Raw genomic sequence first — 23,362 nt, forward strand, 5'->3', positions numbered from 1 at the left:
TGGCTGTCTGACAGCCGTCAGCCGTTCCCAAGGCCCGGGCGGCGATGGGAGGACACACGCCGTCCCGCTGGCTGGCAGGAGCCGTTTCGTGGGCTCCCCGGAGCATTTTAGACGTCCCTGTCTTGTGGGCCTCACACCCTGCCTTGTCCTGGCCAGGAGTTATTTATCTAGGTGTCTCATGGGCTCTGTCACACCAGGGACTGTCTGATGAACCGGTCTCCTCGACCACGGCCAGCACCAGGCTCAGCTGCAAGAGGTGCTGGGTGAGTAGAAGCAAGGCATTGATTTGGGACCCTTCCCTTGAGTGGAGATGGTGCAGATCCTTCAGGCTGGAGTCTGAAGACCCAGGGGCTAAACCTGAACCATGCAGAGACTGGGACCCCCAGTCCCCAGCCAGTGCCAGCTCTCTGGGAGGATGAGGACTTTCAGGGAGGACTGGAGACCTGTGTGGCCAGGACAGAGCCTGATGTCTCAGGTCATGGAGACTGGAGCTCTGTGCAGCGGGTGGGGCCCAGCTCCGGAAGCCGTTCTGTTTCTGGGCTGCCCTTGTCGTGGTTACTGTGTATCGGCTGATGGATTTGGGGATCCCGCCTTCCTTGGAGCAGCTGTGGGAGCCTTCGGTCTGAATTTCCCAGGCAGTGCACTTGCTGTGGGTTTTGTTTTTGGGGCCTGTGCTATCACACGTGCCCAGAAGCCACTGAAAGTTAGTTGGCGTGTAAGCACGTTTGATGACTCAGTGGATGGTAGAAAGCAGGTCTGGGCTTTGAGTTGAGGTTCGCCGTTTTGTGAATTACATCCCAGTGGCTGTCCAGAGATTTTTTCTTAACCAGAGGAGGACATTTGCAAAAACCAACAAGTCTATGGGGAGGGAAAGAACTTCATACTGAATGTCAAGGGCACTAAGGACCGTGGGATCTGGTGGCGTCTGAGCGGGAAAGCCCTCCCTGACTTCGAGGCTGCCCCGGATCCTCTGTGGCTGTGCAGCAGCGAGGGCAGCAGGGGCTTGTTATCACCAGAGTCCCAAAGGCCACGTCCGTGGCCCCTTTCAGCGTGGACCTTTTGGCTGTCCTGGCCGTGTTTGGCATGGGTTGCTCACATGTCCTTTTGGTAAAATATATAGGCATAAACTGTACCTTTAAAAAACCATTTAAGAATCCGTTCACAGTGTTGTGCCACCATTACCACTATGTTCCTGAGATTTCTCATCACCCCAAAAGGAAACCCTGTACCCATGAAACAGAAACACCCTATTCCCTCCTCCCCTGAGTCCCTGGCAGCCAGTCATCTGTGTTCTGTCTTCATGGACTTACCTAGAGATTTCATGTAAATGGAATCACACATCACGTCACCTTCTGTGTGCGGCTTTCACTTAGCCTAAGTGTTTGAGGCTCATCGATGTTGTAGCATGTGTCAACATTTCATTCCTTTTTATGGCTGAACAATACTCCATGGTATGGATACACCAGTTTGTTTATTCATTCATCCACTGATGAACTTTTGGGTTGTTTCCATCTTTTGGTTCTTGTGTGAACATTCATATAGAAGTTATTATTTGAACATCTGCTTTCAACTCTTTTGTGTATATACCTAGGAGTGGAATTGCTAGGCCAATGGCAATTCTATGTTTAACTTCTTGAAGAAAGGCCAAAGTCTTCTCCTTCTCCCTTTTGAACCTTCTCTCCTGGCTCCTCTGGTTGCTCTCAGGCCTCTTTGACCATTGCTTGTCAGTGTTCTTCATGACTCCTTTGTGTCTTCAGTCCCTCAGATGACAGTCTCACGTAGGACTCATTCATTCCTTCCTTAGCTCTGTTCATTCTGTCCTAGTGGTGCTCAGCTCTAGCTGCACATTACAATTCCAGGGACTCCTTTAACAAACCCTGCCCACACCCCTTTCCAGACCAGTTAAATCAGCAATTTTGGGCAGGTGGAGCCTGGGCGTTGGTGTTATTGAAAGGACCTCCATGATTTTGATATGCAGCTCCTTTCAGGATATTCATTTATTCTCATGGTTTCAACCTGATGACTGTCCAATTTTTTAAAAAAGATTTTTTTTAAATTTATTTGACACAGACAGAGAGCACAAGCAGGGGGAGCTGGAGGCAGAGGGAGAAGCAGGCTCCCCACTGAGCAGGGAGCCCAATGAGGGACTCAATCACTGTACCTTGGGATGATGACCTGAGCTGAAGGCAGACTGAGCTACCAGTCACCCCATGTCTGTCTAGTTTTTATTTTCAGCTCCACCTATCCACTGGACATATCTGTAAATGTTTCTAGGTACTTCAAATTCAACCTCTCCCAACCAAACTCATCTTTCCTCCCAAACCTGCCCTTTTCCCAGTGCTTCCCCCTTTGGTGAAAGGGACATCATCTCCAGTCATCTAAACCAGAAACCAGAGTTATTTGTGCCTTTCCTCTCTCTGATAATCCAATTTCCACTGATTGAGTCATTTATTTAATAATTTATTACCTAGTAGTTAAGAATAAGGGCAATTGGAAAGAAATGCAGTCTAGGATTTATGTTAAGAAGATATAAAAGACACAGATGATGCAGTTAAGTAACAATATAGATAAGAGGATAATCTGAAATTAACATTATTATAACTGCTCTTATGAAGGACTTCCTGTGTGCCATGGGTTCTTAGTACTTCAGAGAGATTCTCTAATATGCTGGGAGGTAGGTGAAGTCAGCCCACTTCACAGATGTCATACGGGTTCAGGGAGGCTGTGCTATTTGTTCAAGGATGTGTGGCTAGCACATGGCTGGTGAGAGTTGGAATTGGAATCCAGGTCATGTCAGGGCCCGTACTCTTGGCATGAGAGGTCCCTGGGGAAGAGCCTTGAGCCCAGCAGTACTGTCAAAGCATAGAAGAAGGGTCAGGATGTGACCACCAGATGAGATCATCAGTCCCCCTGAGAGCGTTTTGGAAACTGTACAGGATGGTGCAAAAGCCTTGCAGCCTTTGCTCCTGTTTCTCGCAGATGGCGTCTTCCGTTCTGCTCTGATTTACAACCGGTGTTCCCACCTCTGATTCCCTTGGTGAATTGCAGACCCCATGCAGGCGAGAACTATGCCTGCCAGTCTCCATGTCCCCCTCTGCCCTTGTGCCTCGCACACGGTTGCTGATCAGTAAGTGTCCCTTGAATGAAAGTGTGGATGTGAGAGTGGACTCAGAGGTAGAAAGGGAAGCAGGAGCCATGACGATGTCTGTCTAGGTGTGTCACAACCAAGCGCTTGACTAGAGATTCAACTTAGAGAATTGGAAAGAAAGGGGAATTCTGTGGCCCTCTGGCGATAGGAGTGGGAGAACCTATAATGAGATCTCCAGGTGAATGAACTTCAGCCCGACCCCAGACTTGAGGCCCCATGGCCCTGATAATCTGATTCTTTTTTTTTCTCCCTAGCATTCTTAATCACTTTCTAACATCCTTAATCAATTTCCATTGTTATGTGTATTGTTCTCACCTATCGAAAGCCTCAACTGGAATGTAAGCTTCATGAGGGTGTTAGTACTGTCCATTTCATTATGTGCCTCTCTTCCCCATGCCCCCAGCCGAAGCAAACACTAATTACTGTCTGCTGCTGGAGATCTGCCTAGTCTGGACTTCCTCATGATGAGAATCCTATCAGTTGTGGCTTCTGGTCCCTGGCTCCTTCCACTTCAGCACAATGTTGTCAAGGTTCATACATACTTAACCCCTTAAGTTTACGAGTAGGAAAATTGGGACTCGGAGTAGGAAGGGGCATGACTTGGGTCCCTTGTGCTGCTGGTAGCAGAACAGGAAGCCGGTTGCAGGGCTTCTGCGTCTCTATCCGGTGCTGTGTTCCTGTCCAGGGTGAGACAAGGGGCTCAGCAGCCACAGTTGACTCAGCGATGATATTTGCCATCTGCCTTCGAGGCTGCTTATCCAGCCCCTTTAAGCATAGCTGTGGTGAGCTGACACCTTGCAGATAGCCTTACTGTGCTCACTGTAGCACACGTTCCCACATCCTTTCCAGGGCTCACTGTCCATCCGAGAAAGTGGATAACTTGTGTGACCAGCTTGCAGTCTTCTGCATGGAGTGGCCTGGGAGTCCATGCCCTCCGATCACTAGCAAGAGAAAGGCACAGCCTGGGTCCTTTTTCGTGCTGGCTGTTCCTCTTGTTAACCTGCAGCTCCCAGAGGACCATGCAGAGGCCATCTGTACTGAGCCAGAGAAGAGGCTACGCCCTCCTTCAGAGATGTCTAATCCTCTTCGGCACATGTGAAATCTGAGCAGCATGACGGTGCCCCGAAATCGTGTTTCCCAAAGGCTTGTCTTTGTGCCTCATGGCACCCAAGATGGTTTTAGGTGACACGTTAATGAACATTTTTGTTTAAGTAGTAACATGTTTATTTTAATGCATTCCATGAAAAAAACCTATCTGGCATGATCAGACCTGTGATTTAGTGAATATTATTGTTTAGGATGAAGCTACAGAGGGAGTATCATATCATAGATCCCTCCTTACACAGATTGTGTTTGTTACAGGTGTGATAGTCTGGCTCTTTGTTGACATGGCAAGAGCCATGAGGGCAGTTTGAGGTCAAATGTCATTTGGGGACTGCCACTCTGGGGTGATGATGATCCATGGGACTTTCTCATGGGCCACCTGCTGCATCTCATTTACACCTGGTGCAAGGTGAGTTGGCAGAGGCTCCTGGTGACCAGAGCTCCTTTATATGGCTGAGGGATTTAGAAAACTGGCAGAACCCTCCATGAGACACTGGTTTATTGTTTATTTCCTTAGGTCTATGATAAATGTGTTTTTAGGCATTCAAAGCCCTTTCTATTAAAAAAAAAAAAAAGGATTCCCGCTGAAAACAAAGACTGAAAGAGGGGTAAGAAGGGAAAATGAAAGAGGAACAGAAATAGTGTGTGGTGTTATTTCAAAATAAATGAAAATAAAATAATTTCATTTGACTTTTGACTCTTTTTATGACCACAAATGAAATGACTTGTGAAGTCAGAATGTTGGAAGCTGTTGCAGTGAAAGACTTGACTGGGATTCCTATGTAGGAAAGAGTTTCCTCTCTTAGAGTTGCAATTAGAGTTGAGGAATAATAATGTGGCATAATGGGTAAGTTCCCCTTCCTTTCTCATCTTAGTCTGAATTCCTTTTAGAATATTAATGCAGATGTGAGGCCCCGGCCCATTATCTCTTACTGAGCTGTGATCACTGAAATGAACCAAGGCAACATCAAATGATTGACATTAGAAATGCAAATAGGAGTTTCCCTAAGTATTTATAAATAACTTTTTCTTTTGCCTTAGAACATTCAAGAATTAAACTTGCCTCCTCTTCTGGTGTTCTGATCTTACCATAGCATTTCAGACATCCATTAACTGCCATTATTAATTCAACAAATGTCAACTGAGTGCAAGGCATTCTGCTAGACCCCTGTAAAGAAACAGGACATCTTTCTCCTCCTGTCAAGGAGCTTATAATCTAGGGGGCAAAAAACAAGACCTCAGTCCATATAAAGTGAGGAAACACAAGACAAGAGCATAGATGAATAGGTCACAGGCTGGATGGAGGAATAAGACCTAACACAGAAGCTCTGTGATTCGGGAACTAGGAAGGACATGGTAGACCAGTAGGCAGAAACCCATCCTGGATGTGGTGGAGCTTGAACTGGGTTTTGGAGGTTAGACAGGATTTGAATAAGTCTCAGAGAGTGGGGAGCTTGAACTGGGTTTTGGAGGTTAGACAGGATTTGAATAAGTCTCAGAGAGTGGGGAGATCGTTAACAAAGGCAAAAGGAGGGGCTTCTAGGGCTGTTTTAAGGGACTGAGAGGCATCGGAATGGAGAGTTACATGATAAGAGGAGGATGGGGCCTTGGGTCCCCTTGGCCACTTTGAAGATCTTTAACTTTGACAAGCCCAACTTCCTTGTCCTCAAAAATGGAATAGTTACAGATTCCCATCATGTGGGGTTCTCATGAGTAGTAAATGACATGCTACAGGTTATATATGTGATAGTTTCCTTCCTTTTCCAAATGGTCAGGAAAGCAGTAGTGGGAGATTGAGTAGAACAATTGGGAAGCAGTTTGATTTTGGGAATGGGGAGGTTTGGAGTACCTATGGAGGGAAGTGAGGAGATAATACAGTTTTAGAATTAGCAGATACTTAGAGAAATTCACTGCTATGATAGATAGCCAGAGGTTTGGTGACTTATATAATTCCAGGCTTAATTAGAGACAAAGCCTGGAAGAGAAGACAGGTCTCCTGACTTTTAGTTCAGTGTACTTCTCAACATTCCCTAGGTTTGACCTAGAGAGATGTTAGAAATGCAAATTCCTGGGTCTCACTCCAGACCACTGAATCAGAAACTCTGGGCCCCAGCAATTTGTGTTTTAAACATTTTTAAAAAATTTACTTATTTTAGGGGGCGCCTGGGTAGCGCAGTCGTTAAGCGTCTGCCTTCGGCTCAGGGCGTGATCCCGGTGATCTGGGATTGAGCCCCACATCAGGCTCCTCCGCTGGGAGCCTGCTTCTTCCTCTCCCACTCCCCCTGCTTGTGTTCCCTCTCTCACTGGCTGTCTCTCTGTCACATAAATAAATAAAATCTTTTTAAAAAATTTACTTATTTTAGGGGTTCCTGGGTGGCTCAGTCAGTTAAGCATCTGCCTTTGGCTCAGATCGTGATCTCAGGGTCCAGGAATTGAGCCTCACAATGGGCTCCCAGCTCAGGGGGAGTCTGCTTCTCCCTCTCCACCTCGCCCTGCTCGTGCTCACTCTCGCTTACTCTCTCTCTCTCAAATAAATAAAAATAAAATCTTTAAAAATTTTTATTTATTTGAGAGAGAGAGAGCCTGCGTGAGCTGGGGAAGGGGCAGAGGGAGAGGGAGAGAGAGGATCTCAAGCGGACTCCTTGCTAAGCATGGAGCCTGATGCAAGGCTCCATCCCACAACCCTGAGATCATGACCTGAGTTGGACACCCAACTGACTGAGCCACCCAGGCACCCTGTGATTTGTGTTTTAACTAGCCCTCCAGATGCTTTAATGCTTTTAGGGAACCAGTGTTCTTGGTTTTCCTAAGAAGGAATGCGGGGGTAGGATATGAAAATAACAGGTTCCTTATCGGAGTTAGGGTATTACTTAGCACCATAGGAAATGGTGAAGCTCAGTGCCTTCTTTTTTAAAAACTGAGAAAAAGTTTCATATACCATAAAATTCACTCTTTTAAAGTATAGAACTCAGTGGCTTTTAGTATTTCACAAGGTTGTACAATGACCACGGTCTCATTCTAGAACATTTTCATCGTCCCCCAAAGACACCCCTTATCCATTAGTAGTCCATTCTCCTTTCCCCTTCCCCACAGCCTCTGGCAACCACTAATCAGTTTTCTACATGTATGGATTTGCCTATTCCGGAAATTTTGTATAAATGAAATTATACAATATGTGGCCTTTTGTGTCTGGCTTCTTTCTCCTAGCATGTTTTCAGGGTTCATCCGTGTTACAGCATGTGTCAGCACTTCACTCCTTTTTATGGCAGATGTAAACTTCTTATACTTCCAAGTTTTGCCTCAGACAAATTTGGTGATACAACTGAGCTCACACTACCTCAGAAAAAGAGGTTTCTTTTGGTAACATTTACATAGAACTTTATAGTTGTCAAAGAATTGTCACAAGTAATATAATATAAGCCTTAAACCAACCCTGGAACATAGCTGGGCAAGGATCATTGTAATTAGTTTTACAGGTGAGAAAGCCAGCTGAGAGGGAAGTGTTCTGTGCCGGTCCAGTGTACCCCCATGGCCATTCACTGATGGGTGAGTAGGAATTTAGTGGGTGACAGCCAGGGCATGTGGACAAAGCAGAAGAAACAGCATCTGCAGAGACATGAGGATGTGAGAAATCAGGACCTATTTGGAGAACAAGAAATGATTCAGTTTTGCTGGAGGGTCCAGCGTGAGGGAGATGAGACAGACAGGTGCGGAGGGGCCAGATCACAGAAGGCTTGACTATATCTTGAGACCAGGAGGGAGGCAGGGGGCTGGAATGGTTGAGTCCAGTTCCAGAAACAAAATAATCTGATTTGAAATTCTGGTTCTTGCCACTTCCTTACCATGTGCTCTTGGCCAAATTACTTTAACTTCCTCATGCCTCAGTTTCCTTTTTGTAATGAAGGTTGTCAAAAGCATTAAATAAGGTAAGGCGTAGATAAGGCATGTAAATTGCTTAGCGCACTTCTTGGTTCATAGCAAATGTTAGTATTATTAATATAGTTGTGTTGTGAATATTAATGTAATTCCTGAGGTCAGACTTTATCCTAAAGATGAAGAGGGAAAATGAGTCACATGATTAGAATGACATGCTATATCACTTTGGTAGCCATATGGAGGGCAGATAGATGGAGGGTAAAACTAGAAGCAGGGACTGGCTAGGAGGTTATTATAAGAAGTTACAATCAAAGTTTGAATATGGCTGTAGCACTAACAAAGGGAAGAAAGTGAGAGATTAAGATAACTGGAGGCAGGGGTGCCTGGGTGGCACAGCGGTTAAGCATCTGCCTTCGGCTCAGGGCGTGATCTCGGCGTTCTGGGATTGAGCCCCACATCAGGCTCCTCCGCTATGAGCCTGCTTCTTCCTCTCCCACTCCCCCTGCTTGTGTTCCCTTTCTCGCTGGCTGTCTCTATCTCTGTCAAATAAATAAATAAAATCTTAAAAAAAAAAAGATAACTGGAGGCAAAGTCTATAGAACTTGGGGAATGGATTAATGTGGGGCATGAAGTGGGGTGAGTCGAGAATGATTCCCAAATTTTTGGCTTGGGCAGTTAGAAAATTAAATGGTAGTCTCCTCAACAAGATGTTCTGTTTGGAGGAGGGGATTTGAGGAATGGAGCAAAGAAAGATGGTGGATTCTGTTTTAGATATACCTGGCTCAAATGCTTATGGGACATCTTGGTAGAGATCCTAGAGAGGCAGTTGGTTCTCAAAGCAGCTGAGACTGTGGGAGTAAATGACATTGCTTATGGAGAGTGTCTGGAGCAATGAGTCTCAAACTTTGCTATACACTGGAATCACTTGGTAGGGGGGAGGTCTTTAAAAACCACCATTGTCTGCCTCGCACCCTCAAACATTTTGATTTAATTGGTCTAGGGTACGATCTGGGATTGTTAACAGCTCCCTAGGTGATTTTAATATGTGGTGAAGTTTGGGAACCACTGGCTGAGAAATAATAGGTACCATTTATTTAGATGACATCGGAGCTGGAAACCAAAACCAAGAATTTGATGATGGGGGAAGAGGAGTTTGCGGAGAAGGCTGAGTAGGCGTTATGTGGTGTGAGATGCTGAAGGAAAATAGGACCGATGTCACAGGAACTGAGGGAGGAAGATCAAAAAGTTGTAACACTTTATGTATGTTAGTTTAAGAGAAAATGCTAATTTGGTCATTTATTTCTCCCTCCTTATTCGAAAGACTGGATATTTGCCAGGCATTTTGGTTTCTTGTGTGTGTGTGTGTTTCTTGCGTCAACAGTTGATTTATATCCTTGGACCTTGTATATATTGGAAATTAGATGTTGTAAAAAGATTTATATTTTATTACTTTTTTTTGTTTATTACTGGTATATAGAAGTTCCGCCATCCCATTTTGTGTTTCATTCATCCATTTGTCATTTGTTTATTTAACAAACACTTACTGAATTTATTGAATATCTATTTATGTTGGGAGCTGGAGATACTAAGATGGCTAAAAGAAAAAACTCTGTTCTAAAATTTGGGGGGGGGCAGGTAGGGACACCTCGGTGGCTCAGTCGGTTAAACAACTGCCTTCAGCTCAGGTCATGATCCCAGGGTCCTGGGATGGAGTCCTGCATCGGGCTCCCTGCTCAGCGGGGAGCCTGCTTCTCCCTCTGCCTGCTGCTCCCCCTGCTTGTGTGTGCTCTCTCTCTCTGACAAATTAATGAATAAAATCTTTTAAAAAAATAAAATTTGGGAGGTATGTAATTATATTTTTTATGTTTCAAGTTTTTATTTAAATTCTATTTAGTTAGCATATAGTATAAAATTGGTTTCAGGAGTTAAATTGTTTATCATCTGCCCAAGACCAATTTACAATCTGGATTATTCCACCTCCTAAATCATAGACTCCTAGAAGGCACATATAGATTTAGTCCCCATCCAATTTTGACTGTTCCCTGTAGGATCCCTGACCTGCTAATATCTTTTGTAATTCTTGTACACCTTAGTTATGAAAATCTCTTTCTCCTTCAAGGCAACGCAGTGCCCTTTTGATAGCTCTAATTATGAAAATTCTTTACACGATGGGCAAGATAGATAAAGCTGATTCCATGGTTTCATGGAGATTCATGACCCTGTTCTGTCTACTTTTGTGTATGTTTTAAAATTTCCTTAAAAGATAGAAAAGTTCTTTACGTTGAATTGAAATTTGTCTTCTTGAACTTTGATGAATTGTCTCTTTAGGGCTGTTCAGAACAAGTCTAGATTCCTTTTACACGTATAATCCATTCCAATATTTGTGATTGTTCAAAAATTCTCCTAAGTCTTCACAACTGAACAATTTTGCCTAGGTTATTTTTCTCCAATATTTTGAAATTGAGTCCCATATGCAATCATGCCACCTGTTGTTGGCACTGATGGTTTAAGTGCCTTTGCTGTATTTACCTCTCATTTCTCATTCATGTTGCACTGGCTGGCAACTCCAATATTGTAATGAACATTGTAATTTAATTTTCTCCTTTAAGTGGAATGCTTCTATTTTTCTTTCTAAAATAATATTGAATTGCCTATTTTTTTAATCAAACAAGATTAGCTTCTAGCATCTTGTGATCATTTACTTTATTATTTTTTATGAGATAAAAATTATTAATAGTTTTCCTTAAATTGAGATTTTCTTTCTTAGGATAACCAGCTTGACTATGGTATGTTATCCTTATAATGTGGATTTTGCTGGAGGTAGTTTTTTAAAATTAAAAAAGCAAGCATATTAAGAATTCTCTATATATAAAGAAGTAGAACAGTAAAATGAACTTTTACATACCCATCTCCCAGCTTAAAGAATTATTAACATTTTCTATGATCTTATTTAGGAATTTTTTGAGTATTTCATGAGTGAGATTGACCTATGTTCCTTTTAGTGAAGCTTTGTCAGATTTTATTTTATTTTTTAAGATTTTATTTATTTATTTATTTATTTGACAGAGAGAGAGAGAGCACAAGTAGGGCAGAGAGGCAGGCAGAGGGAGAGGGAGAAGCAGGCTCCCTGCTGAGCAGAGAGCCTGACGCGGGATTTGATTCTAGGACCTTGGGATCATGACCTGAGCCGAAGGCAGATGTTTAACCCACTGAGCCCCCAGGTGCCCCACTTTGTCAGATTTTAAACGCAGGGCTATCGTGCCGCCTGGGTGGCTCAGTGGGTTAAGCGTCTGCCTTCTGCTCAGGTCATGATCTCAGGGCCCTGGGATAGAGCCCCAGATCAGACTCCCTGCTCAGTGGTGAGTCTGTCCTTCTGCTTCTCCCCCGCTCCCCCTTGTGCTCTCTCTCTCTCTCTTTCACTCTCTCTCTCTCTCTCAAATAAAATCTTTGAAAAACTAAAAAATAAATGCAGGGCTATCTTTGCATTATTAAAAGAACTTGGTAGCATGCTATCATTTTCTCTGTTGAAGAATATTGTCTATTAATTTTGGGGAGAGTTTGAAATAATTTTTTATAAGTACAGTAACACATCAAATTCTATGTAGGGCACCTTTGTCCCCACAGACTTTTTAAAAAATTCACTTTCTAAATTTCTTCCGCAGATATAGATTTACTCAGAATTTTTATTTCACATTTTTAGTCCTGGTTCTTTGCTTTTGGAGGCGAAGGTGGTGAACTACCTCAGTTTCCTGGAGTTGATCAGCCTTGTGGAAACCACAGAATAAATGAGCCATATACGCTGAACACTTTGTCAGGTACCTCTCAGTGCCAGGCACCTCCCACCACCAGTCAGAGAAAAGAAAGGGGCTGACCCTTTCCTGAAGGGGGACTGCATTTCACTCAACTCTCATTCTCGGTCATCTGCGCTGAGTGTTTTTTTCAGTAAATGAGTGTTTCTTGAATTGGACTTAAAAAAAAAAAAACAAATAGTATCTTCAGCACATCCAGGAAAAACCAACATCAACCCCTCTAGTCTCTTAGGTTCCCAGAGGCTACCGAGGGTTTCACTGCTGAGCTTCCTAACTGTATCTTCCTGCGTGGGTCTTAAGAGTCTTCTCCTGTTAAAACCCTACATGGAAAGTATACATCTTCCACTATGCCCAAGGAACTGGTCTAGGAAAATCCTTTGATAGGTAAGAATGCACTTGCATACTAAAAGGTTGATGTGGAAATCTTGGAAGACACCATTTTGTGAGGCTGACCTTGTTACCCAGGATTCTGCCCTTCAGGAAAATTGAAGGACTTACCAGGAAGACTCTAGAAAGATAAATTCCTAATATATCTTCCAAAGTCACCCATATTTACTTAGCTTATCTAAATTCCTTGTGCATAACATATAGCACTCTCTAGTATTTTTTTCTCTAATGGTTGTCTGTCTTTGATCATTTCTCATTTTAATAATTGGTACCCTTGGTTTATTGGCTTTGTCAGTCTTTGTAGTTTTTAACCCACATTATCTTTGTCTCTATTAAGTGAAATTCTATACTAATTTTCTAGTTTATTTCTGCTTTTGCTTTAATTTTGCTCATTAACTCATTCAACAAACATTTGTTGAGCCTAGGTGACAGATCCTGGAAGAAAATAGAGATAAGACATGTTCTCTATGCTCAGGTTGCTGACAGTGTCATAAAAGGAGAGAAGAAATAGTGAAAGAAAAAAGAAAACACTAAGCTGACAAAAGACCTTCATTAGAAGGTTAAAAAAATCACAGAAGGGCTCCTTGGGATGTCTTTCAAGAACAGAGTTTCAAATATCACTTGTAAAGCTTTTATATTCCCTGGGGAGAAAAGGAGCAAACTTGAGTCTATACTGGAATCATATGCTGCCAAACATATGAGCCTAATCTCTTCTTTTCCAAGTAATCATATTCTTTTCCTCTTTTAAAACAGGTTTGAGGATGATTCTTCAGTCTTTGAAGTTTAAGAACTTTAGTTGCTGTGTAAGGAGCCTTCCTCAAGGCCTATATTGGAGAGTTTTTTTGTGTGTGCTCTTTATATTTGAAACAGGTATTTTTCAGCTCAAGAAATTTACCTTTGACTCTTTGATTTCAATTTTGTGCATTGCTTTTGTCTTTTCTCTGCTGGCCTCTATTATTTGGAAGTTGAATATCCTCAATCTGATTCTATGTCTGATAGCTTCACTTGAATTGCAAGTTTTATTTTAAAATTTCAATTTAGTGTAAGTGATTTTTGGCTCTTCAGTTTCTCTTCTATCCTTTGCTGCCTTCATTGATTATTTTCATTTCTCAATAACTGGTACTCGTTGCTTGAAGTCCTCTACTATAACCTCTTGTATCCCTTTTGTCGGATTTATATCCTTAATTGTAAATGTGCGTTTAAGGTAGCTGTCTCCCTGGTAAGTCTTCTTTTCCATTTGCAAAATACTTTGAGAGAGTTTACCTTTTCCTATTACTTTGTTCCAGACACCAGAAGAGTGTTTAGTTTGGGTATTCATGCCCCTTATAGGATTTTGCCAAATTGGTGTGTGACCAGAGGAGGGTGATCTAAAGTGGTCTTGTCATATGAAGAACTGTGGAAGGAACTGGGGATATTTATTCCGGGGCAGAGGAGACTTGAAGACAATAGGATTGCTATGTTCAAATCCAGAAAGACCAATGTAGAGAATTAGGAGCTGATTTCTTCTAGATGGTGGTGAGGGGTGGGGAGAAGTGGTCAGAGAGCAGCTCTACTGCTGAGGATTGAAGCTGCACAGAAGTAGAATTTAGCTTTATGTAAAGAAATTTCTAGCAATCAGATGGGTGCAGCAGTGAATGACAGAACAATTAGAGGCCAGAAGACTTCTTGGCGGTGGGATTGCAGTAAAGATTCAAGATTGGAGATTAGCTGGGCTCTTATTTTCTTCCATTAGCCCAGCAATCCAGAGGCTAATATTAAAACCATTAGCAGTTCATTTTCTTGACTTTAAACTCTCCTGCTCAGACCTTGCTGAATCAGGGAGCACTTTTAATGGCTTGGTTGATGTAGTCATTTGTTTGGTCTTCAGGGATCCTTGGATGAAGGCATGTGCCTTACCCACAGTCCAGATATATAATACAAATTAATTCTCATCATTAAATCCATATATGTTTATATGAATCAATTAGCTAAATTATATTTGGCAGCAGTTTTATAACAGTTCCTTGTAAGTAACCATTGCAGTTTCATGACCTTCAAAAGGAATGGAAAAGAGCGCCTGGATAGCTCAGTAGTGTTAAGCATCTGCCTTCGGCTCAGGTCATGATCCCAACGTCCTGGGATCGAGTTCCACATTGAGCTCCCTGCTCAGCGGGGAACCTGCTTTTCCCTCTGCCCCTCCCCCCACTCATGCTTTCTCTCTCTTGCTCTCAAAAATAAAATAAATAAAATCTTAAAAAAAAAAAGGAGTGGAAAAGATTTGGATATGTCCTTTTGGATATATCTGAGATCCCTGACATCTCTGTAGTCCTTTGGAGACTAAAACAGCAGAGAGGTAAGAGATTTTGTATCTTCTAGTGCTGTGGCTACTTCAGGATGTCCAGGTGATGTGGACCTTTGAATTTCAAGATGGAGCACAGCTAATATCATCTTGCCTGGTATCTAGGTCTAGTTAGAGACCTCGGGCTGTGTGGGTGGAAGGAGCCACAGAAGTCATCTAGTCTGTATATTCCATTGCACTGTCCCTCCTACATCCATGCAGTTATTTAGTCTCTACTCGACTACCTTCACTGACCAGGATCTTGCTAATTCTGGAGCAAACTCATTCCATCCTCAGATCACTAGGAACATTAGAAAGGTCTAGCCTTAGCCTGATTTAGGGTCTCCTGCTCTGTATCATTCCCCCATTAATCCTGGCTCTGCACCTCAGAATCATGTGGAATCTGTCTCTTTCACGTGGTGGCCTTTTGGTGTTTTGTGAACCAGGATCATATCGGCCTCTTTCAGATCTTCATCAGATAAATGTTCTCTGATTTTTTTTTCAAGGAGTCTTCATATGACTTGGTTTTAAGTCTTCTTACCATCCTAGACCTTTATAGGAAGGTGCTGAAAGCGTGATGCTCAGAAATAAGACAAAGTTAATATCCATATCCTAAAATTGTCACCTGACTGAGGCAATAAATATTTGAAAACAATATCCTGTGGGCCTTGCTGGACGTTTATCCTTCTATCCTTTGTGATTAGTCTCTCTGTGTTGTCAGAACACTAAACCTGCATTCTTGACCCTCCGTGGTAAGTCTCACAGAAATAATGATGTGATTTTGTGTCCTTGGCAAAGGGACATTAAATAATCCTTATAATAAAAGAGCTTTTTACAATAACAAGAAGGCAAACATTTCAGTAGAAAAATAAGGAAAAAATAGAAACAGGAAATTAACAAAAAAAGAAATATAGGTGACCACAGCTCATGAAAAATGTTCAGATGTACTTAGTAATCAAATAAATTCACATAAAAACTATAATAGGCTCTGATATAGAAAGATGTCCATGATATATTCGCAGGTTAAAAAATATAGACTACTGAGTATAGAATAATTTTATTCTGTGGACTATCTATTTTAATATATGCAATACAGATGGGTATAAATTTAGGGCAAAGTTGGTGTAAATAGCCACCAAATACTTTATATAATTTTTAACGTGATGTAATTGTGTGTACATTTACTTTTTTCTGTATTTTTTCAGAAAAACATATTTCAACCAATAATTAGATGCTACTTTCCATCCTATCAGCAAATATTTTTTTAAATGTTTATATTCAGTGTTCAAAAAGTCTGGCAGGGAGTGAAAACTGCTACCTTCTTGGAAGCAATTTGACAATACACATCCAAATTCTTAAAAATGACACATGCTTAAATTCATTAATTTCATTTTGAAGAATTTTTCCCAAGAAAATATCTGGGAAGTAGCCATTTACCATGAATAAGGATGTTCATTGTAAAGCTTTTATAATACTGAAAAATTGGGAACAGCACAAATGTCCAAGGATAGATTTACTGAATAAATTATGATATGGCCAAAGAAAATAACACTATATAACAATTTCAAATGATGATGTAAATACTTAAATATTAATATGGAATGATATTCATGAACTATTGAGTGGGAAAATTATATCTCATTTGAATAAAAATATGTAGCATCTATAAGCATAGAAAAGTGAAAAATTAGCAGTTGATAACTGGGAGGTATGACTATAGGTGATTTTATTTTCATTATATTTTTTCTATGTGTTTTACTGTAAGCATATGTTCAATTTTTAAAATTGAGCTAAAATAATTATAGCTAAATAGATAAAAAAAAATAAAATAGTACTAAATTCTTCTAATAGAAATCAACAGTCCCTGCCCCACTTCCCCTTAGCATCTAATTTCATTTCTTAGAGGGAACCTCTTTCAGCTTTTCTAGCTGTATCCTCTGATTTTTCCCTCCCTATTTCTGAGATTTCTGAGATCTATTACTATTTGCTAATATATGAATTTTAGACATTATTTATTACGGTGGGTGAGGACTTAGCTCTTATACCACTACATAACTTCCCTTCACCATATCCTCGCCAAATTATATCTGCTGTTTTTGAGAAATCATTTTTCAGTGTTTACATTATTATGATGTTATAAATATTGTTCATTTCTGAGACAAGTGATGAGCTAAAATTTGGTTTCCTTGGGCACTTGGGTGACTTGGTGGAGTGTCCAACTCTTGACTTTGGTTCAGGTCATGATCTCAGGGTCATAGATCGAGCACTGTGTCAAGCTCTGTGCTCAGTGGGGAGTCTGTTTGAGATTCTCTTTCTCCCTCTCCCTCTGCCTCTCCCCCCGCTCATGCATCCTCTTTCTCAAATTAATTAATTAATTAAAAAAATAAATTAAATTTGGTTTCCTTTATTGTACATTTTGTTTTTTATAATTCCCTGTTTTTGATTTGCTTAGTTTTCCATGTGCTTTTTGCTAATTCTTTTCATATATTCTCTGACAGCCTTTCAGTGAATTTTTCTGGAGAAACCCTTAAGATGATCTGTAGTCATGTTTTTTTCCCCTAAGACCTCAGTCTTCATGCACCAGTCTATAAAGTTGCTCTCAAGGTCTCATGTACAGGTGTTACCATAGTACATCCCTTCATAGTCATCTTGGGTGTTCCCTTTGCCTCTCGTCTGTATCATCCCCAATTTCCTGGATCCCATTTCTTCTTTATTTATTTACTTCCTTGTTTTGCTGGAGCATGTCCTCTATGAGCATCCTGAGAAAGGGCGTATGAAAGGTAAATTTTTTGAGACGTGAACATCTCAAAACATCTCTACTATTTAATTGGTAGTTTGGTTAGGTATAGAATTCTAAATTGAAGTAATTTTTTTATTTTTAAAAGATTTTATTTTTTTATTTGACAGAGAGAGTGTGCACAAGCAGGGGGAGTGGCAGGCAGAGGGAGAGGGAGAAGCAGGCTCTCTGCTCAGCAGAGAGCCTGACATGGAGCTCCATCCCAGAACCCTGGGATCATAACCTGAGCTGAAGGCAGGTGCTTAACTGACTGAGCCACCCAGGCACCCCTAAATTGAAGTAATTTTTGAAGGCATGGCTTCAATGTCTTCAAGGTTCCATTGTTACCAAGAAGTCTAATGCCATTTTTATTCTCAATTGTTTGTATGCAATTTATTTTTTCCTCTGAAAGTTTTGAAGATATTCTCTGCTTTTAGTTTCTGAAATTTTACAGTGTTATTTCTTGTTGCGGGTCTTTCTTCACTTATTATGCCAGGCAGTTAGTAGATAATCTGGAAACTTAGGTTTTTCAGGGAAATTTTATTGAATTATTTTATAATTTCCTTACCTCCATTTCCTTTGTTCTCTCCTTCTGGGATTCCTATTAGATGACTATTGGATTTCCTGGATTGATACTATACATTTCTAAGCTTCTCTGTTTTCCCTGTCTTTGACTTTTGGTTACTCATTCTCAACCTTTTCATTGAACGTTTAAATTCTGGCTCTCTTATTTTTAATGTTCAAGTGTTTTCATTCTCTGGTCTCTTTTTTTAAAGAAAATCCTCTTCTTGTTTCATGGATGTAGTATTTTTTTAAGGGTCTATAATTTTTCTTGTGTTTCTTGCATTATCTGTTTCTTCTGAGTTCTTCTGTTTGATACGTTTTTCATAATGTCGGCTTTTCTCAAACATCCATTCATATGTTAGAAACTTTGTATGATGTGTGGGGCTCATTGAATAACAGATTTCAGTACATCATGATCAGGCAGCAAGTTGCCAGAAGTATCAATATCTGAAGATATTTTCCGTGATTCTTTTCAGTTCTCCAAAAAAGGATTCTCTAGTCTTTTGCTTGGGATAAGAGTTCTAGCTGCCAGTATTTTGGGAACTGGGCAAAGGAAGAGACTGAAGGTCTTGTCATTCAGTAAGAAAAGTTTTATTTAATCCTTCTATTTTCAGTCCTGTAGTCTCTATTGTGCCTGGTCTTCCTAAGTCTGGAGACTCTCTGGTTTGATTTCTCCAGAGAATAAGCCTCTTGTCTCTAGTAAGGTGGAGAAGGGGTCGTTATCTAGGTGGGCAAGTAGCATGGGCTGGGGCCTGTGAATAAAATTGCTGCTTATAGAAATATATTTCCATATTTCCAGCCCTATGCTTCATCCCTGCTTTCTACCATACCTGTTGCCTCTAATTCTTGAGCCATCTTGGTGAAAATAAGCTCATTTTTCATCAGAATCCCTCTCTGAAAGCACATAGGTTTCTGTTTCTTTTGCTCTGCTCAGTTACCTCTCCTCCAAATGGTTTCTATCTTTCCAACATTTTCTACCTCTCTCATCTATTGTCTTCTCTTTTGTTTTTTGTATTCTATGGGTTTAATCCCCTTTATAGTCCTTTGCTGTAATTGATAAGGCTTGGGAAAGAGAAGAGATTAAGACATAGTTTGAATTCACCATGTTTAACCAGAAATCTGTCTCTTTTATAATAAAAAAAAAGCAAGCTGCCTAGAACTGAAGACAGTGTTCAGGTCTGATGTCCCCACTGTAGAAGAAAGCTAGACTGACACATCCCTTGATCTAAATAGAATGTATTTTTGGTTGCAGCCTGTTTTTTGTCCATGAATTTGTATTTGGCTGCCATTTAACTGAGAAGTGTAAATCTCCCATGTTCAAAGTGGTCCGGTCGGGTGTCCTGCTTTCATTTTTTTATACTCTGGCTAGTACACTCGTGGGTATATCCCACTATTACTCTGTTGATTGTTGATAGATTCTATTTGCTAACATTTTATTCATTTACTTTGATATTCACAAGAGAGGTTGTATTTTTACTTTATTGCACTGTTTTTATCAGAATTGGTATCAATGTTATACTGGCTGCTCAAAAAGATTTTGGGAGCTTTCCTTCCTTGAACTCTAAAACAGCTAAAACAGCATTTGGGGGAAATTTGGGGAAAAATAAACTAAGCTGGTTATGGTAACATGGTATCCAGGATTAGATCCTGGAACAGAAAAGGAACATTAGTGGAAAAACTGGTGAAATCTGAATACAGTTTAGAGTTTAGTTAATATTATTGGACCAGTGTTAATTTTGACAAAGATACAAAAATTAGGTGAGATATTAACGTTAGGGAAAGCTGAATGAAGGATATGTGGGAACTTCCTGTATTCTCTCTGCAACTGCTTTATACATCTAAAATTATTCCAAAATAAAAAGTTTATATTTAAAATATTTTTAAAAAGTGATCAGAGCGAGGGTCATCTTATAGATTTGTAAGAATTCACCTTTGAATCTGTCCATGCCCAGAACTTTTTTCTTTTCTTTTTTTTTTTTTTTAAGATTTTATTTATTTATTTGACAGAGATAGAGACAGCCAGCGAGAGAGGGAACACAAACAGGGGGAGTGGGAGAGGAAGAAGCAGGCTCATAGCAGAGGAGCCTGATGTGGGGCTCGACCCCACAACACCGGGATCACGCCCTGAGCCGAAGGCAGACGCTTAACCGCTGTGCCACCCAGGCGCCCCCAGAACTTTTTTCTTTATCAACTTTCCCTTGTAATTGTCTTTCTAGAATTTCTCTGTCTTACAGGTTCATCTTATTTATATTTTCCTTGACAACCATTTGTGTCATCAAGGTTTTAAAATTTATTTGTGTAGTGTTAAGCAACATAATGTCTTATAATTCATTTTTATTTTCTTTGTATCCATAGTTATTTCCCAATGTCATATCTTATGTTGTGTGTTTATTTATTGGGTTGTGAAATTAATTTGGTGAATCGAGACCAGTATTTTAAAAAGTGAAATGAACAAGAACAGAGAAATATATACTGTTTTATGAGACTTTAATCTCAAGCACATGTATTGTTTTCTTGGTAACCTATCAAAGCATAAGTACTTATAACTTTTGACCTAGCAATTCAATTTGGGAACTTATCCAGATATGTAATTGCATACATGCAGAAATGATATATGTGAAACATAATTCATTGCAGCATTATTTATAATAGCAAAAGATTGGCAGTAATCCAAATGTCTATCAAGAGAGGGCTACTTTTTAAATTACAGTACATTCATACAGTGTAGTACTCAGGGGTTGTCAAAAAGAATGAAGAGGGGCGCCTGGGTGACACAGTCGTTAAGTGTCTGCCTTGGGCTCAGGGTGTGATCCCAGCGTTCTGGGATCGAGCCCCACATCAGGCTCCTCTGCTAGGAGCCTGCTTCTTCCTCTCCCACTCCCCCTGCTTGTGTTCCGTCTCTTGCTGGCTGTGTCTCTGTGTCAAATAAATAAATAAAATCTTTAAAAAAAAAAAGAATGAAGAAACATTCTATGTATTGATGTGGAAAGATACCAAGGATATATAGTTTAAAGAGAAGAAAGCACAGTACAGAACAAGGTATATGATGTACTATCCTTTGTGTTAAGAGGAGGACATATAAAATCTTTATTTATACTTGCTTATATAGACCTAAAGAAACTCTGGAAAGAAAAAGAAGGAGAGCAGTGATTATGAATGAGTGTGGGAACTGGCTGGATAGAGGCAGCATAGAAGGGGGATTTTTGACTATCTTTTTAAAATTATTATTTTGGCAAGAACACACTTAACAGGAGATCTGTCCTCTTAATAAATCTTTAAGTGCACAATACAGTAATATATATATATCTTTTTTGTATAGTCTAGGGTTTGAGTTATACAAATGAATTACCTGTTCAAAAATTCAAAATATCGAGCAAAAGAAGCAGCAATCAGAAGAATAGGCACGGTGTGATTAGAATGCTTCCATGTCCACGCAGCTCCCAGTGTAGGCAGAACTGAGTTGTGCTGTCCAGGGACACATGCACGGTTGGGGGCAGCAGGCTGTATCATGCTGTAAGGGGTGTCTCTTACCATGGGTCACAGTCACAGTTTGAGAAACCTTCTCTATTTTATTCCCTAATCCTTACGTTTAACTCTTTAAGATTGCTAATCTGTTTCCCACAAGACCGTGGACTCCTTAGGCAGAGGGCTGCTCTAAAGTTGTTCACTCCAGGAAGATTGAGGACCTGTTTATGTTAATTTCAAAGAAAGAGAGCCCTGGTTATTTGATCAGCATGTCATTAAATGGGCAAATACAGGAAACATCACAGTGATTTGTCAGAATCCTCTTCCAAATATTTTGGTTAGCTTCTTAAGAAAACTCTCCTTCCTTTTAGGTAGATGGAAGAGGTGGAGACCAGTTTATTCCAGACACGGAAAGCGCACAGAATAGAACAAATGGTGGCAAGATGGCTACGACGTTCACGGGACAGCTCGGCCCGGTAAGGCTCCTGGGCTAGCAGAGATTTCTGCCTGTCAGGATCTGGTGTCCCCGTGGGAAGAGGTTTTGCCAGTCTTGGCAGCACCCAGGGATCTCTGTTTCCAGTTTGCTTTGTTCTTACACCATATGGTAGGGGAGGCACCAACAGATCAGCGATTTTGCTGGAGTGCCTTGCTGTCTGTCCGCCTTCCAACTCTTCCCTCTGTGTCTCTCCACATACACCCACAACGTACGCTCACACCAAACTCATATACACATTTACAAACACTCGCACACAAATGGACTTATCCGCGCAGGCATACTCATCCACACTCACATGTGCGCCTACTGTCTGGAATATACACTCCTGCACTCGTGAACACACACTCACACGTGCTCTGTCTCTCTCTCTCACACACACACCCCTTGTCTTAGTATTTGCTGTGAGGGTCAGGCAGTCTGCTGTTTATACTCTTTCCCTGTCTTTGTTTCCAGCAGCTGTTCCTTCCTTGCAGTCCCTATTTCATTCTAAACAAAATAAAATGAAATCAAGTACAGATCTGATTTGACTGCTACAGGAGAACTTAAAATATGTTCTGTTTCGAAGCGTTCGTTTTCCATCTCAGATTTCCCATCTGGCCCTGCCACAGAGATGAAATATCTGTCTGTTTCTGAGACACACATTCTTCCAAAGGAACTGGAAACAGCTGTTGTGCTGCCGAGCATATAAACCTTGCTCAGGACTGGGCCGCCCTGAGCCAAGGCCTGGGACTCTCACAGGCTGCGGTGAGGTTAGGCTGCTAGAATTAGCCCTGTGTTACAATTGAAACACCTGAGGCTCGGGGCGCCTGGGTGGCACAGCGGTTGGGCGTCTGCCTTCGGCTCAGGGCGTGGGCTCGGCGTTGTGGGATCGAGCCCCACATTGGGCTCCTCCGCTATGAGCCTGCTTCTTCCTCTCCCACTCCCCCTGCTTGTGTTCCCTCTCTTGCTGGCTGTCTCTATCTCTGTCAAATAAATAAATGAAATCTTTAAAAAAAAAAAAAAAAGAAAGAAAGAAACACCTGAGGCTCACCGAGTGACTTGTTTAAGATCGTCCCCACCCCCTGCTCAGAAATCGCTGATGGGTCCCTAGTTTTTAGAAGATGAGCATTTTTGGTTTGGCATTCAAGGCTCTCTATGATTGACCTACAGTCCTTTACAGCTGTTTGTCTTACTGCTCTTCCTCCTTCACATCGTCCACCAGCTAAAAGGAACTATTCATTGTTCTCCTACTCCAGGCACCCCCTTTGCTCCTTTCACCCCTCAGGCCAGGCTCCTGTGCCAGATCCCTTCCTTCCAACTTCATGCATACAGAACCCACCCACAGCTCAAGGTCTGGCTGAAATGCTCAGTCTCCTTTTTTTTTTTTAAGTTTTATTTATTTATTCGACAGAGATAGAGACAGCCAGTGAGAGAGGGAACA

At 41.2% G+C, this 23,362-nt stretch overlaps 1 protein-coding gene across 1 annotated transcript in view; it reads left to right on the forward strand.

The window, feature by feature from the left end:
• The window catches only part of FRMPD1 (FERM and PDZ domain containing 1), a 94,567-nt gene that overhangs the window by 21,518 nt on the left and 49,687 nt on the right, over positions 1-23,362 (forward strand). Inside the window, 1 exon segment of the mRNA XM_040631614.1 lies at positions 21,818-21,922. Within this exon segment, the coding sequence (XP_040487548.1) occupies positions 21,822-21,922 (101 nt within the window). The 5' untranslated portion in view covers positions 21,818-21,821.

The sequence above is a fragment of the Ursus maritimus genome, unplaced genomic scaffold (assembly GCF_017311325.1).
Source record: "Ursus maritimus isolate PB19 unplaced genomic scaffold, ASM1731132v1 scaffold_17, whole genome shotgun sequence".
In the NCBI taxonomy this organism is placed as follows: Eukaryota; Metazoa; Chordata; class Mammalia; order Carnivora; family Ursidae; genus Ursus; species Ursus maritimus.